Raw genomic sequence first — 15,309 nt, 5'->3', positions numbered from 1 at the left:
CACACACATAAAAATGCAAATTGATCAGAATGTGGCAGGTTGGATGATGAACTAGTGTCTTCATTTTTGTGCCCGATTCTCCGTCTCGTGTCTGCTCCAAGAGCTCTCGAGTTAATAAAAAGGTTGCCATTTCATTAGGCTATGGCAACAGCGTTACCTAACTTCAACAACACTAGCTCGAGACCAAATAAACTTTTAAAATACGTTTCAAATCAAGTCCATATCCGAGGTATTTATGAAGTTGACGTTTAAAATTCAAACCATCTAGACGGCATCTTGCTGATCTTAACTAAAAAGTAGCATTTCCCTCAATTACCCCGGTAAAATGTCAATGGCCATTGTTGGATCGTTTGGCTCGTTGCTCCGCCCCTTGTGTTTGTCGTAAACCTGGCGCCTGGCTAGAGTAAACACAAGATAAGAGCGTCCAAGGCTCCCCTCCTTCTCCAAGGCGATCAATTGGATATCTCAGACGGACCCACAAGTACTCTATTACGTAGGTGTCCTGTGAGCAGTGAGGGGACAACAGCACCAGTCGGGCTTGTTCCGCGTTCAGCCATATTCACCTGCGGGCTAAACCATGTCCTTGAGCCCAAAGCACTCAACTCCTTTCTCAGTGACAGATATTTTAAGCCCGATCGAGGAGACCTACAGAAAGTTTGGAGGAATGGACTGTACAGGGAACCTCGCGTCTCCACTGGGCGCATATCGACAGACTCCGGTGTCTCAACCGGGACTGCAGCAGCACTCCATGGGCCATAACACCGGGGTGGCGAGCGCTTATCACATGCCACACAGCGTCTCCCAGTTTTCCAGCGCCATGGGTGGATACTGCAACGGCAGCATCGGTAATATGGGAGACCTCCCGTCGTACCAAGACACCATGAGGAACGGCGCAGCAGCAACTGCATGGTATAGCGCAAACACCGAACCCCGCTATCCAACAAGTAAGTTGAAAAAGCTCAGTCTTGTTTCTTTTCAATTAAATGCCAAAGACAATTCGTTTTCAATAAGACATTAAAATGAATGGAAACTACATTGTAATGGTGCATGATGCACAGCACTTAAATAAATTCATATTAGATGCAGTCTAAGTTAACAGCCTGTATCTGTGCGCTATTGCAGTTTCTAGATTCATGGGGGCTTCCAATGGGATGAACATGACCGGGATGGGGACGCTGGCAGGGATGGACGCCACCAAGTCCATGGTGACCCTACACTCTGCGCCCAGGAGAAAACGAAGGGTGCTCTTCTCTCAGGCCCAGGTGTACGAGCTGGAGAGGCGGTTTAAGCAGCAGAAATACCTGTCAGCACCCGAGAGGGAACACCTGGCGAGCATGATCCACCTGTCACCGACACAGGTCAAGATTTGGTTCCAGAATCACCGGTACAAAATGAAACGCCAGGCGAAGGACAAAGCCACACTGCAGATTCAACAGGAGAATGGCAATGTGTGCCCACAGCAGTCACCGAGGCGGGTGGCAGTCCCGGTTCTCGTGAAGGATGGCAAGCCCAGTCAGAACGGATCCAGCACACCGACGTCTGGGCATCAGCAGGTGCAGCAGCAGAACGTCTCTAGTGGAGCGATGACAGCTTCGGGCAGTGCGGTGGTCAACCACCATCAGAATCAGCTGGTGCATCATCCGTTATCCACTGCTGAAGAACTGGAGGAAATGTCCCCCAGTCCCCCTATTTTACACAGCCAGATTAACATGGCTCAGACAGAAGCGGCTCTCCTCGAGTATACCAATAACATGGTCAGTTCAAACCTGCTTTATGGCAGAACTTGGTAGAAGGAAGAAATTAACATTTTAATTCGGGAGACAATAACGTCAAGTGGATTTTAAGCCGGAAAGACATTGGTCGTTGATGACATTGAGGACAACAGAAGCACCAGCATTTCTTGACATTTTGGAGATGCATGGTGCACCTATTATTAATTAACAGTCGACAGTGCGTGTATACTTTTGATCAAGAGTATTTGATAAAAATGAGACTCCCAAGCGCTCCGTGACGGTATTATTCGGGTGTAAAAGGGAGTGAAGTTATTTGTTGGGATTCAATTCTTTAAGGACATATCAGTCCGAAGTATTGTAATATTTCGATGAATGAACCTTAACTGTATATAGCTAACAAAAATATTTCATGTGACTATGATTTTTGTTTTTAAACGAAATATTTGTTAAAAAATTGTTTTGGTAAATTACAAAATGTGATTACTGCTGCATAGCGTAAATATATACAAATCACATTCCTGTTAAACTTTAACAATATATCGCTTGGCATGTAAGCATTACTGCTTATTTATGTTGATAGAATAATTATGAAGCACATTGACTGGAATGCATCGAATTTCACAGGTATAGCACAATGATTTCAAACAGATCTAATGTAATTAAATTATTCCAATGATATTGTACTTTACATTATAGCAATGTTTCAATTTGTGTTGTTTATTTCTTATTACCACCACACAATTATTGAAAAAAAACAGATTTAATAACTGTAAATTCCAATATTTTCTGCCATTACAAGCCATCCTGGTTAAGTGCAGGTAAACATTTAAGCACCTAGTCTATACAGCATGATAAAGTCCTGAAACGCAAGGCTATTTGCAGGAGATTAAATTGGACCTGTTAGGCTACTGTTTGGGCAGAAAAGGTCTATTATCAGGTGATAAAAGGTTAGAATTTCCAAACAACTGTAACTGCACTCAATTGTTTCAGATTGTCATTTCCAATAAATATAATTTCTTTGTTATTCCTGGGTTCTTTGTGACTTTGAAATACAGGCTAGCAAAAATGCTAATTAATGTGAGGCTAAATTAGCCTACTTGATAATATGACCCAAATTAAATAAAGGAATTGGCACATAATTGAGACAAATAATAATAATTTTGGTGGGTGCTTATATTTGTCCTATTTCACACATGTACATATTATTGCATGTGTGAATTGCATATCCGAACTCCCCCTGAGACATCTTCACACAGTGGGGTGAAGGCCAGGGTTTGCCATTATCAACGGCGACCCAGGAGCGATTAGGATTAAGTGCCTTGCTCAACAGCTAATAACAGATTTTTTCACCTTGTCAGCTCGGGGATTCAAACAAGCGACCTTTTCAGTTACTGGCCCAACGCTCGAACCACTAGACTACATGCTGCCCTGTACTGCATGATCCCAGTTTCAGCACCAAAACGCCAGCAAGCCGAAAAAGTACATTGTGCTACCTGCCCGCTAAAATACCATTCAGCCATTCATCTACCTATGAAAATGGACCGTGACGATTTAATTAAACAAGACAGGATATAAAATAGGATGCTATCGGTTAATTACATTATTACGCCTCAAAAACAAAGGCCTGATGCAACTGCCGTCGAGTTCACCTATCTAAATTAATGACTAAGGAATTAAGTTGATAAAAAACCTAAATAAACCCATTATCTAAAGTGTTTTTAACTCCTTAATGATTTAGGTATTTTGAGTTTACAAACAAATGAGAATTATTTTTTCTATGAATGCTCGACAAAAAAAAAGCTAGAGGTAGATAGAAATCATCAGAAATGTGATTCTAAAAACCAAAAGATGTAGTTGATGCAAAAAGCTGAATTTGGTTTTATTTCAGAAAATAGAGTAACTTGTACACTGAAATATGGAGCTAATCTTTCCAAATGAATTGACAATGACAATTGTCTTGACTGACTTGTATTTCACAAATTTTACAGGTATTCTTAAAAATGCATTACATAAAAGAACATTTTAGGTAGAATTAAAAACAAAAACATCTTACAAGTAAACAGCCTGAAAAAGACGTGTATTGCGAAAAAATTAAAAATTAAAAACCGCCTTCAGCACTACTAGGTCTGAATTTAACTCCAATTGTATTTTCCTTCTGGGGGTGGCAAGTGGTAATTCCGTCCAGAGTGGTATCCCTGTAAAACACAGAAAACAAGGGCCAAATCAGTCAGACGTGCAGCACATGAAATTTGAGTATGAAGATCAAAGATGTCAGACATTTCAACAGTTTGCTTCATACTAGTCTTCTTCTAATGTATATTTTGAGAGGCTGAATTAGTAGTTACCCTCTGTCTCCCTGCCATAGACAGTGCCTTGCAAAAGTATTCACCCCACTTGGCATTTTTCCTATTTTGTTTCATTACAACCTGTAATTTAAATTGATTTTATTTGGATTTCATGTAATGGACATACACAAAATACTCCAAATTGGTGAAGAGAAAAAAATTACTTGTTTCAAAAAATATATATATAAAAAAGAAAAAAAAGAAGTGGTTTGTGCATATGTATTCACCCCCTTCGCTAGGAAGCCCCTAAATAAGATCTGGTGCAAACAATTACCTTCAGAAGTCACATAATTTGTTAAATAAAGTCCACCTGTGTGCAATCTAAGTGTCACATGATTTCAGTATATATATATATATACACCTGTTCTGGAAGACCCCAGAGTCTGCAACACCACTAAGCAAGGGGCACCACCATGCAAGCAGCACTATGAAGACCAAGGAGCTCTCCAAACAGGTCAGGGACAAAGTTGTGGAGAAGTACAGATCAGGGTTGGGTTATAAAAACAAATTCAGAGACTTTGAACATTCCACGGAGCACCATTAAATCCATTATAAAAAAAATGGAAAGAATATGGCACCACAACAACCCTGCCAAGAGAGGGCCGCCCACCAAAACTCACAGACCAGGCAAGGAGGGCCTTAATCAGAGAGGCAACAAAGAGACCAAAGATAACCCTGAAGGAGCTGCAAAGCTCCACAGCAGAGATTGGAGTATTTGTCCATAGGACCACTAAGTCGTACACTCCACAGAGCTGGGCTTTACAGAAGAGTGGCCAGAAAAAAGCCATTGCTTAAAGAAAAAAATAAGCAAAAACGTTTGGTGTTTGCCAAAAGGCATGTGGGAGACTCCCCAAACATATGGAAGGTACTTTGGTCAAATGAGACTAAAATTGAGATTTTAGGCCATCAAGGAAAATGCTGTGTCTGGCGCAAAACCAACACCTCTCATCATCCTGAGAACACCATCCCCACAGGGAAGCATGGTGGTGGCAGCATCATGCTGTGGCGATGTTTTTCTACCGACAGGGACTGGGTAACTGGTCAGAATTGAAGGAACAATGATGGCACTAAATACAGGGAAATTATTGAGGGAAACCTGTTTCAGTCTTCCAGAGATTTGAGACGGACGGAGGTTCACCTTCCAGCAGGACAATGACCCTAAGCACACTGCTAAAGCAACACTTGAGTGTTTTAACGGGAAACATTTAAATGTCTTGGAATGGCCTAGTCAAAGCCCAGACCTAAATCCAATTGAGAATCTGTGGTATGATTTAAAGATTGCTGGACACCAGCGGAACCCATTCGACTTGAAGGAGCTGGAGCAGTTTTGCCTTGAAGACCGGGCACAAATCCCAGTGGCTAGATGTGCCAAGCTTATAGAGACATACCCCAAGAGACTTGCAGCTGTAATTGCTGCAAAAGGTGGCTCTACAAAGTATTGACTTTGGGGGGGGAGGGGGTGAATAGTTATGCACACTCACAAGTTCATGTTTTTGGTCTTATTTCTTGTTTGTTTCACAATAAAAAATATTTTGCATCTTCAGTGGTGTTCTTCAGAGATCAAATGATACAAACCACCCAAAAATCAATTTTAATTCCAGGTTGTAAGGCAACAAAATAGGAAAAATCCCAGGGGGGGTGAATACTTTCGCAAGCCACTATCATACGCATGCAAAATAACTGATCACTATCCACATAAACAATGTTCTGACTTAAAGTCATAAACAAACATCAGTAAACAAACATGTGCATAGTATAGGTAAGCGCTCCTAATGCTCTGGAGGCGCGCTCCTAATGCTCTGGAGGCGTGCTCCTAGTAAGGTGGACATTGTTGACGTCAATAATAGTTACTATCCAGGAAAAAGTTCCAAAAGGCCTAATTCCTGGTAAACAGGAGTTAGTGCACTAAAACAGGCAAAAGTCTCTTATTTCGCACAGGCTTTATTCCATGATCAAATTAACACAGGTAGGGCTGGGCGATATGGCCAAAATCTCATATCCTGAAATAGGTTATTTCATATCCCGATATACACATTTCCTGTAAATTCAATGAATAAATAGTATATATAAAATGACCACATGTAAAGGCCTATTTCTTATTACATTTTGAATTATACTCAACAAATAAAAGGTATTTGCATTTGGTACCTTGGGTCGAGTGTTAGCACCAACTCACGAAACCCCCGTTTCTCGACCGTGTAAATTAGGGCCATGTCTTTGCAGATGTAAGTTGTAACGGCAGCTGTTATCTCCTTCCATCTTCGTGATTCTTTGCCATATGGTGTACCGCGGGCAAAAGCCCCTTGCAACGTCTGAGTCGGGGGTTTGTTTTTAGCCCTCGACTGTACTTTTTTGGGTCTCATCCATAGACTCTCCGTACTGTTTCACATGATTCTTGCGTAGGTGGTAAAATAGGTTAGTGGTGTTCGAGTTTGTTGTCGGGACCGGCCTGCGGCATATTTTGCGGAGGTTGGTTTTCTGGTCTGTGTCAGGCTTTTGATACCCAAACCACGTCTATGCGACCGAAGTTGCCCCTCTTTTAGGTACGAGCTCCCTGTCTACGTGCCACGTTCACTCTCCTCCATGTTTGTTGGTGTTGCAAATGTCCTTCCACACAGCACGTGTGGAAGAACGCAAAGTGTCGTCCAATTGACAAAAAATATTGCTGTAAAGAGTGTGATTTGCGACACAACGAAATAAACGATAGAGCATAATAGGAAACGATAGCTGTTTTTCTATCGTCACACGATATAAATCGTCATATCGCCCAGCCCTAAACACAGGTATATTGACATTGAGGTCACGTCTTCCTCATTGTTGATGTCATATGTTAGTCCTAAATAAAGTCAGCTGAATAATGTAGTTACCGGTTGTCCTCCACGGTCTCCTCTGCGGTCATCCTGACCACGCTGCTGATGGTAGCCGCCCTGGCCCTGCCCCCCTCCGGGGCCTCCTCTCTGCGTCGACCGGTCCCAGCCATGCCCACCACCATACTGCTGCCTGTGTGGGTACAAACATTGTTGTTTTGGACTTTAATTACTTATTTAATTTGTTAATTTCTGGACTGTAGGGTCTACATCACAAATCAACTCTTAACTGCCATGTTATAGAAGTTGACTAAACTAAATCACCGCTAACTTGCAATAATTTAGATGTTATCAGAAAGTAAATTAGACAAACCAGAACTTAAAACAGCTAACCAATGAACCGTTCAAGTCATCATATCAGAATATAGTACAATAAAAAATAGTTTCATAGTTTGCCGTATTGCACATTGCTCTCCGTTAGATGTATTTTTAAAATCGGCATTAGCACAGTTTACATTTATTCAGAGGGACTTACAGGAGCAATTAGGGTTAAGTGCCTTGCTAAAGGGTACAGATTTTTCACCTAGTCGGCTCGGGATTCGAACCAGCAACCTTTCGGTTACCGGCCCAACGTTCTTAACTGCTAGGCTACCTGACGCCCTGCATGATTCAAATTTCAGCTCCAAGACACCAGCAAACCGAATAAGTAGATTGTGCCGATTCATATCTAAATTCTGACATCTGTATGTGCCTTAGCCTTTCAGTACGTTTACATGCACAGTAATAAGTCAATATTAAAACAAATGTCAGCAGGCTGAGTATGGCAGTCATGTAAACGCCTTACTCTGCTTATTTTAAATCTGCGCAAGGTCATAATCGAAGTAAGCACATGCCAATTAAAACACCTGGTTTCTGAGTAACCTTTCAAATTAGGACATGTAAAGGCCTTAATAAACAGAGGTCTAGTGGTGTATTTGATCTGCGCATGTGACAGCACCGGTAGTGCAAGCTTCCCTCTTATGCATGAGTGAAGTGAGATCGGAAAACTGAAAGCATGCACTTAGTTTTCATATAAACTTTATATGTCCGAATATGCTTCACAAAAAAAAGTTGTTCGCGATTTTCTGCATTTATCATAGTCCCCTCGTAGCCTGATTTCAGATGTGTCCTTGTGAACAATATTAGGGAAATTGCAAAGCTTGTAAACGTTTAAGTCAAACTATTATATTAATCTGACTATCCGCAATTGTTTTGTGTGCATGTTAGCGTACTCATAGACAGCTACAAACACATTAGCCATGCTGGGCAATTTAGGCTTCAGGCCCTCCCTGCTCCAGTCCTACCCATTATTCAGTCTAAATATGTCAAAGCGCCTAATCAGGAGCAAAAAAACCCCCCAAACCTTTTCCAGTTCTATTGATGCAGCTTTCAATTGACCATGGTGACCTAGCAACATCCCTGCTAATTAGTATCGACCTGGAGATTTAATTCAGAAGAAAAAAATGGCCACCCATTTCACATGAATAAAAGTATAAGAATATTAAATGTATGCCAAAGTATGAAATAAACCAGACATTTACAAGTGACTTGAATCGTGAATTGCACTCATCCCTAAAATGAGGACGCCACATTGCATGTGTGTGACGCCCACACCATCACTCCAAGAATAATGCCTCAGCAATGTGTCCATCCATAAGCCAAGCCACCATATTAAGTCTCATATTATTCACTACAATGGCCGAAGGAAGAAGTAGGAGCCGTCCTAGAAGGGGCCATCCCTCATTATTGAACCATGTCACATTCATCCCCAATGCCAGACTTAGCCGTGCACTGGAATCCGTAATCCCTCCTACAGGTTCCTTATGCATGTAATTTCAGTCCAGCTGGTATAAGTAGTTATAGAAACAGTTTTCAGTTCACCACTAATAACTAGTGACCTAAGGTGACAGAGAGCCACAATGGACCTGGAAGGCCTGAAAAGTTGAACCAAAGAAGCTGATTAGTCCTTCAAGAGGTCTGGAGAAAGAATCAATGACGGGTCTGTGCGGACACTGTGGCGCCGAAATGATACTGCCGGAGCAGTATTAGTGATGCCTCATTAAGTTGGCCAAACCTCCTCAAGAGAAATTTGTTTAGCGCTCCCAAATTCTTAATTCATCTCTAAGCCCCCCCCTGGTGAAGCCCAGTGGCCTCAACTAATAAAGCAAGATGTTTCATCTACCTGTACATTTAGTGTGACTCAGTGGTCCCCCACTAAAGCACTGGAACAGTTTCTACTAACCACATATTACGCTAAACCACATGTGTAGTAAAAAAAACAAATGTGTATCAAGGTCAACTTAATATGCTGCAGCGAGCACCCTTAAAAAAAAAAAAAAGTACTACATCGGTTTATAAAGTTTATATAAAATTCTACTGCATAGAACTTAGCATGAACTTAGCAGGCCAAGGAGGCCTGGATGAGGCCAAGGATGAGGGAATACCTTGTAAATACATGCCTATGTATAAAAATCAGACAAAGCCGTAGACTCACCTTGGATATTGCTGCGGAGTGTTGTATGGGGGAGGTGTCCCTAGAAGACCCTGCTGCCTAGAATCTGTGGGTGACAAAATACTTTTTAAAAAAAGGGCCCCAACACACTATTAAGTGAACATAACGAGCGCAACTCTTAAAGAGCAATACTTTAAGTTCATCTACCTAAGAATTTTGTTCTGATGAGTTGCCATCAGTGTAATTTCTACACACACACACACACACAATTGCATAGATAAAATCAGCTATGAGATTTATTTCAGCAGAGTGTAAATGCTAGATTGAAAAAATTAGACACCACTTAATAAAAAATAATAATAATAAGACAATCCCTTTGAGTGAAAGTTAAAAGTTAAAGCTGCTGCACGGAATGTTTGCCAATCAATAGGGAAACTCAGGTTTGGTATACAACACTGCGACAGCATGTCAAAATGTACAAGTTAATTAACCCAATTAATTTCAGCTTTAACCTCAATATCAAACCCATAAATTTCAATCTTAAAACTGATCCAAGAGATAAAACAATCCCAAAGATAAAATGAAGCCCATTGAAGCACTAAATCACAATAAGATTTGAGGTGGGTGGAAAAGAGAAAAAATGCTTCATTTGCATTCCTTCCTTCAGGAAAATGAAATAAGCATTCAGTGGGCAGCATTGTGGATGGCTCAAGTACCCCTGGTTCTAGCGCAGCGAGCCCCTTTGAGAGCCGCTTCTTCTAGATCCGCTGTTGCCAAGGCAATGACCAGCTGCAAGCCTGGGACTTGTTTGTTTATAGGGGCAGGCCTGGTGAGTGGGTGAGACAGGAGGAGAGGGGGCGGGGTGAAGGGTGTGATGAAAAGAACTTCAGCAAAGAAAAGCCAGTCATTTACAAACCTGGATTGGAGGCTGGTGTTAAAAGAAATTTGATAAGAGGTGATGGGATCCCTGGGAAATAAACAGGTTTGGCCTGGTGGTACAATACCTAGTGCTCAATGTTATTACATGTAGAGAGTTTAACATGGTCTGAGATGACCAAGAGAGAATATAGACTGGTTGGTCAGTCTGACTTATGGTGGAGTAAAGTAGACCACAAGCCAACATAACTGAGCAAACTAAGGGTTTCAGATGTATAGTTTTCAGCCACTTGAGAAACGTAGAAAAAATAACTATGTATAACCGAAAAATACCAACAATGCATAACTGTTTGTCCAGACGAAGTGATTAGGTTGGATCTGTAGATGAGTAAATCTTGACAGTTAATAATCTCTTGGACCAACACAACCTTATTGAGGACCACCCACTCTGGCCTGCGTCTTCTGTCCTACTCTGATGACCAGCAGGCAGTCACTCAACGGAGGAAATTACAAGTACACACCTGTCAATCTCCTTAATTAACAATGCTCTAAAACTCTAGAGCCCTGGGCCATGTGATACAAAAGACAACGAAGGATTACACCTAAAATCCCCCGGTACAATATACAGTCACTGTATTAACCCAAGGGATTACAACTAGCTCAAACCAACTCACATGTCCCCCAATACACATGTTCTTCCATTACTCTAGTAAACAGTTGGTCAAGTTCTAGGTCTAGAACTTAGTTTGGAAATAGAATTCCATGGGATAAGACCATTAAACAGAAACTTTTAAATGGTGTGACAAAGTTGCTGCTAACACAATGTGACTGGACGTCAGAAGACTAATGGCGACCAGCGGTGTCTCCCCGGTGGGTCATTACACAGCAGCCATTTTGAATAGGCACAACAAAACCACACAGCATGTTTCAGAGACAGCGCGTTGACACATCACCACATGGGGGTAGAGGTGCAGTCAAAGGGGAAGTTAACTTTGGTTTCAACCCTCCCTAGTCTACCACACATCCAATCAAATGGGATCCTCCCAGAAGGCTTTTATCAGAGGGGCCAGTGTGTCCAGAAGCACTTGACAATCTCATTACCACCCCCAGTCTCCCAGAGCAGCTAGCACCACTAATCAGCAAACGGGGACACCGGGAGGGACACAGGAGCCCCCCCAACCCAACACAAAGGACCCAGCCGGACCAGGGTGATTACTGACAACCTAGTGGATCCTCTCAGAGAGAGACAGTTAACAGCAACAAAAGCATGTCTTTGAACTCCGAGCACACTACCGTCCTAGAGTTGTTTTCTAGTCTGGTCTCAATAACTAGTCAGGCTAATTGTGCTGTTGGGACCGATAATGCCAAGTCTGCATGTATACAGTGCCTATAGAAAGTCTACACAGCACTTGAATTTCTACACATTTTGTGTTACAAAGTGGGATTAAAATGGATTTAATTGTACATTTTGTCAATGATCTATACAACATACTCTGTCAAAGCGGAAGAACAATTCTACTATATTTGAAAGACTAATGAAAAATAACATTAATATATCTCCATTAGATAAGAATTCACCCCAGAGTCAATACATGTTAGAAACACCTTAGGCAGAGTCTTCTTGGGTAAGTCTCACCTGTATTGTGCAAAAGTATTCTATTTAAAATTATTCACGCTCTGTCGAGATGTTGGGGATCATGGCTAGACAGCAATTTTAAAGTCTTGCCATAGATTTAAGCATATTTAAGTCAAAACCGTAACTTGGCCACTCAGGAACATTTTCTGTCTTCATGGTAAGCAACTCCAGCGTAGATTTCGCGTTGTATGTTATTGTCCTGGTGAAAGGTGAATTCCTCTCCCAGTGTCTGGTGTAAAGCAGACTGAAGCAGGTTTTACTTTAGAATTTTGACTGCGCTTAGCTCCATTTCTTTTCATCCTGAAAAACTCACTAGTCTTTGCCGATGTCAAGCATACCCATAATATGATGCAGCCACCACCATGCTTGAAAATGAGGCAGTTAAGTTACTCAGTAATGTGGTGTTCCCCCCCCAACATAAGGTTTGCATTTATGCCCAAAAGTGTATTACTTAGCTATGTTTTTTTACAGTATTACTTTAGTGACTGGCTGTATATTTTTATTCTATAGATTTGCATTCTTTTCACTCTAATTGAAGTCATTACTGTGGAGTCCCTACACTCTCATTGAAGTCATTACTGTGGAGTCACTGCAATGTTGTTAATCCAGCCTCAGTTTTCTACCGTCACAGTCAATGAACTCTGTAGCTGTTTTTATAAAATCCCTAATGGTCTCATGGTGACATCCCTAAGCAGTTTCCTGCCTGTCCTGCAGCTCAGTTCAGATGCACGGCTGCATCTTTGATTTGTCTGAGTGGTTTAATACATCAGCCACAGCATCATTTCCATGCTTAAAGACATATTCAATGTCTGATTTATTGTTACCCATCTATCAATCACAGCAGTTTCTTTATGAGGCTTTTGAAAAGCTCCCTCGTCTTTGTAGACGAATCTGTGCTTGAAATTCAATACTTGACTGGGGAACCTTACAGATGTATGGGGAAAGAGGAAGGGGGTAGTCATTAAAAAAGTAATGTCAACCCCCATTATTTCACACAAAGTGAATTCATAACTTGATTTGTTAAGCCAGATTTTACTTCTGAACTAGCTCAATTTTGCCTAAACAAAGGGGGTGAATACTAATAATTTTTGTATTAATATAAAAATATATATTTTCACTTGACATGTGTATTTTGTGTAGATCAATGACCCCAAAAAATGACAAATCTATTTAAATCCCACTTTGTATACAACAAAATGTGAAAAGTTCAAGGGGGTGTAGACTTTCCATAGGGAATGTGGTTATTAATCTCATTAAATATAACAATTCATAATCATGAAACCTGTACATAAATTAGTTGACCAAAATGTCTAGATTCTCTTATTACGGATGGGCATGGGAATAAATACTACAATTATTTCATGCAAATTGCTCTTACTGACATAATGTGTAGGCCATCTGGTTATTCAAGGAAAGTGTCAAAGGTACAGTAGTTGGTGAAATTAAGCAGTTACAATTCACATCAACTAAATGTTAATATCAAGCCGCCAGAAGTGTAGAAATAATTACATCTCTTCAGGAGGACTAGAAGAACATGAATAAAAAAATCCCACCGTCACGTAAAGTGACAATTTGAAGAGAAACAGGCCCACAATCACAGATGGGCCAGAGTATTAACCCTGATTGCCTTAATCAAAATAACTCTCATATAGAAAAAGAGAGGATGAAGTTCGGTCCTACACTGCTAATTGGCAAGTTTACCATCAGGAATAAACAGCAGAGGCCAGGGGAGGCACTGGCTGCCACAATCCGAAGGAACCAAGGCTTATTTGCATCAAGTGCCACCATAATAGTCTCGACTCCCCCACAAGCTATCAGCAGACAGATGAGATTATTCATCCATTTGCAAATTGGCACATCAAAGTCAAATTGGAGAACCGAGCCAGCATCCCAAATGACAACCTATTCCCTATATAGTGCACTACTTTTGATCGGAGCTCTATGGGCACTATATAGGTCAAAGGTAGTGCACTATGTAGGGAATAGGGTGCCATTTGTAACACACACCTGCTGTCAGAGGAGCATGAGGCAAGGGCCCAACCAGGAGCCTCTGATTAGGGGCAGGGAAACAGAGAGAGAATGTCCCCCCTCCATACGTAGGTTACACCATTCTAACTTCCCAGTGTTGAACAAAGGGCCATTTAATTGTATAATATAGTTATTTTTCTTTTCAGAAGAGGTACGATATCTCAGCCAAGGAGAAAGGAAGTGAAATGTTGCCGCAAGTAAGGAATGATGAAACAAAAGGCCTTATCGGAACGGAGATTACTGGCCGTCTGACAGCCTTTCTATTGCCTATTTCAGATGGAGAGAGAGTTACTACTTGACACAATGTAAAGGCTATATTTTAGTTGATCAGAAATGCAGTAAAGGTGTGTTTGTCTGAGGCCTGCCCGGCCTGTGTGGGTGTAGGAGGTCTTACGTTGGAAGGGTGGGAGGTGACCAGCACTGCCGCTGTGGGGGGGCCTGTTGTAGTTCCCCTGGTGGTAGTTGCCAGGGGGCGGAGCGTTGCTGTACTGCCCACCTCCCTGCTGCTGTCTGTTCATGCTGTGACTGAAAACAACAGAACACGCAGAGTAAGTCACAGACGTTAAACATCAGTTAACGGCTGTTCCATACACACTTCTATAAGTGCCAGCTGGCAGCCAAATAGCTGACTACTAACCCTTGTGGCCGGGTAATTAATTGAGGAAGACATTTGGGTCCGGATGCCACGCCAAGTGCACCTAATACGGTGGCTACTTTAGATTCAGGAACACACCAAGTCTGAGGCATTAAACATCAGCTAGCGGCAGAAATCCTACACATACAGAACACATTTCATAAAACATTCCTACTGAAATTTTGTATATTATAGACATGACTGCTAATACTTACCATTTCCTGTCACAGCTACACACAAGCAACCCCCCCCCCCCCCAAAGTAGTAGTACCCACAAAACACCAACGTCAACAGTGAAGAGGTGACTCCGGGATGCTGGCCTTATGGGCAGAGTTCCTCTGTCCAGTGTCTGTGTTCTTTTACTCATCTTAATCTTTTATTTTTATTGGCCAGTCTGAGATATCGCTTTTTCTTTGCTACTCTGCCTAGAATGCCAGCACCCCGGAGTCGCCTGTTGATATTGAGACTGGTGTTTTGTGGGTACTATTAAATGAAGCTGCCAGTTGAGGGACTTGAGGCAACTGTTTCTCAAACTAGACACGCTAATGTACTTGTCCTCTTGCTCAGTTGTGCACCGGGGCCTCCCACTCCTCTTTCTATTCTGGTTAGAGCCAGTTTGCGATGTTCTGTGAAGGGAGTAGTACACAGCGCTGTACGAGATCTTCAGTTTCTTGGCAATTTCTCGCATGGAATAGCCTTCATTTCTCAGAACAAGAATAGACTGACGAGTTTCAGAAGAAAGTTCTTTGTTTCTGGCCA

The 15,309-nt window shown here is 41.7% G+C and overlaps 1 protein-coding gene and 1 pseudogene across 1 annotated transcript in view; one reads left to right on the top strand and one right to left on the bottom strand.

Annotated features, from left to right (window-relative positions):
- The first annotated feature begins 577 nt into the window (after window positions 1–577).
- On the top strand, window positions 578–1,790 carry LOC120024598 (annotated as a pseudogene).
- A 1,792-nt stretch (window positions 1,791–3,582) lies between these two features.
- LOC120024369 (5'-3' exoribonuclease 2-like) overlaps window positions 3,583–15,309 on the bottom strand; it is a 40,085-nt gene continuing 28,358 nt past the window's right edge. The window contains exons 28-31 of the mRNA XM_038968597.1: window positions 14,311–14,441; window positions 9,419–9,482; window positions 6,946–7,078; window positions 3,583–3,928 (exon numbers count right to left, since the gene is read on the bottom strand). Coding sequence (XP_038824525.1) covers window positions 3,866–3,928; window positions 6,946–7,078; window positions 9,419–9,482; window positions 14,311–14,441 — 391 coding nt within the window. The 3' untranslated portion in view covers window positions 3,583–3,865. The remainder of the gene's footprint in view (window positions 3,929–6,945; window positions 7,079–9,418; window positions 9,483–14,310; window positions 14,442–15,309) is intronic.

This window comes from Salvelinus namaycush, chromosome 29 (assembly GCF_016432855.1).
Source record: "Salvelinus namaycush isolate Seneca chromosome 29, SaNama_1.0, whole genome shotgun sequence".
Lineage (NCBI taxonomy): Eukaryota > Metazoa > Chordata > Actinopteri > Salmoniformes > Salmonidae > Salvelinus > Salvelinus namaycush.
This window is presented reverse-complemented; position numbering and strand designations above follow the sequence as displayed.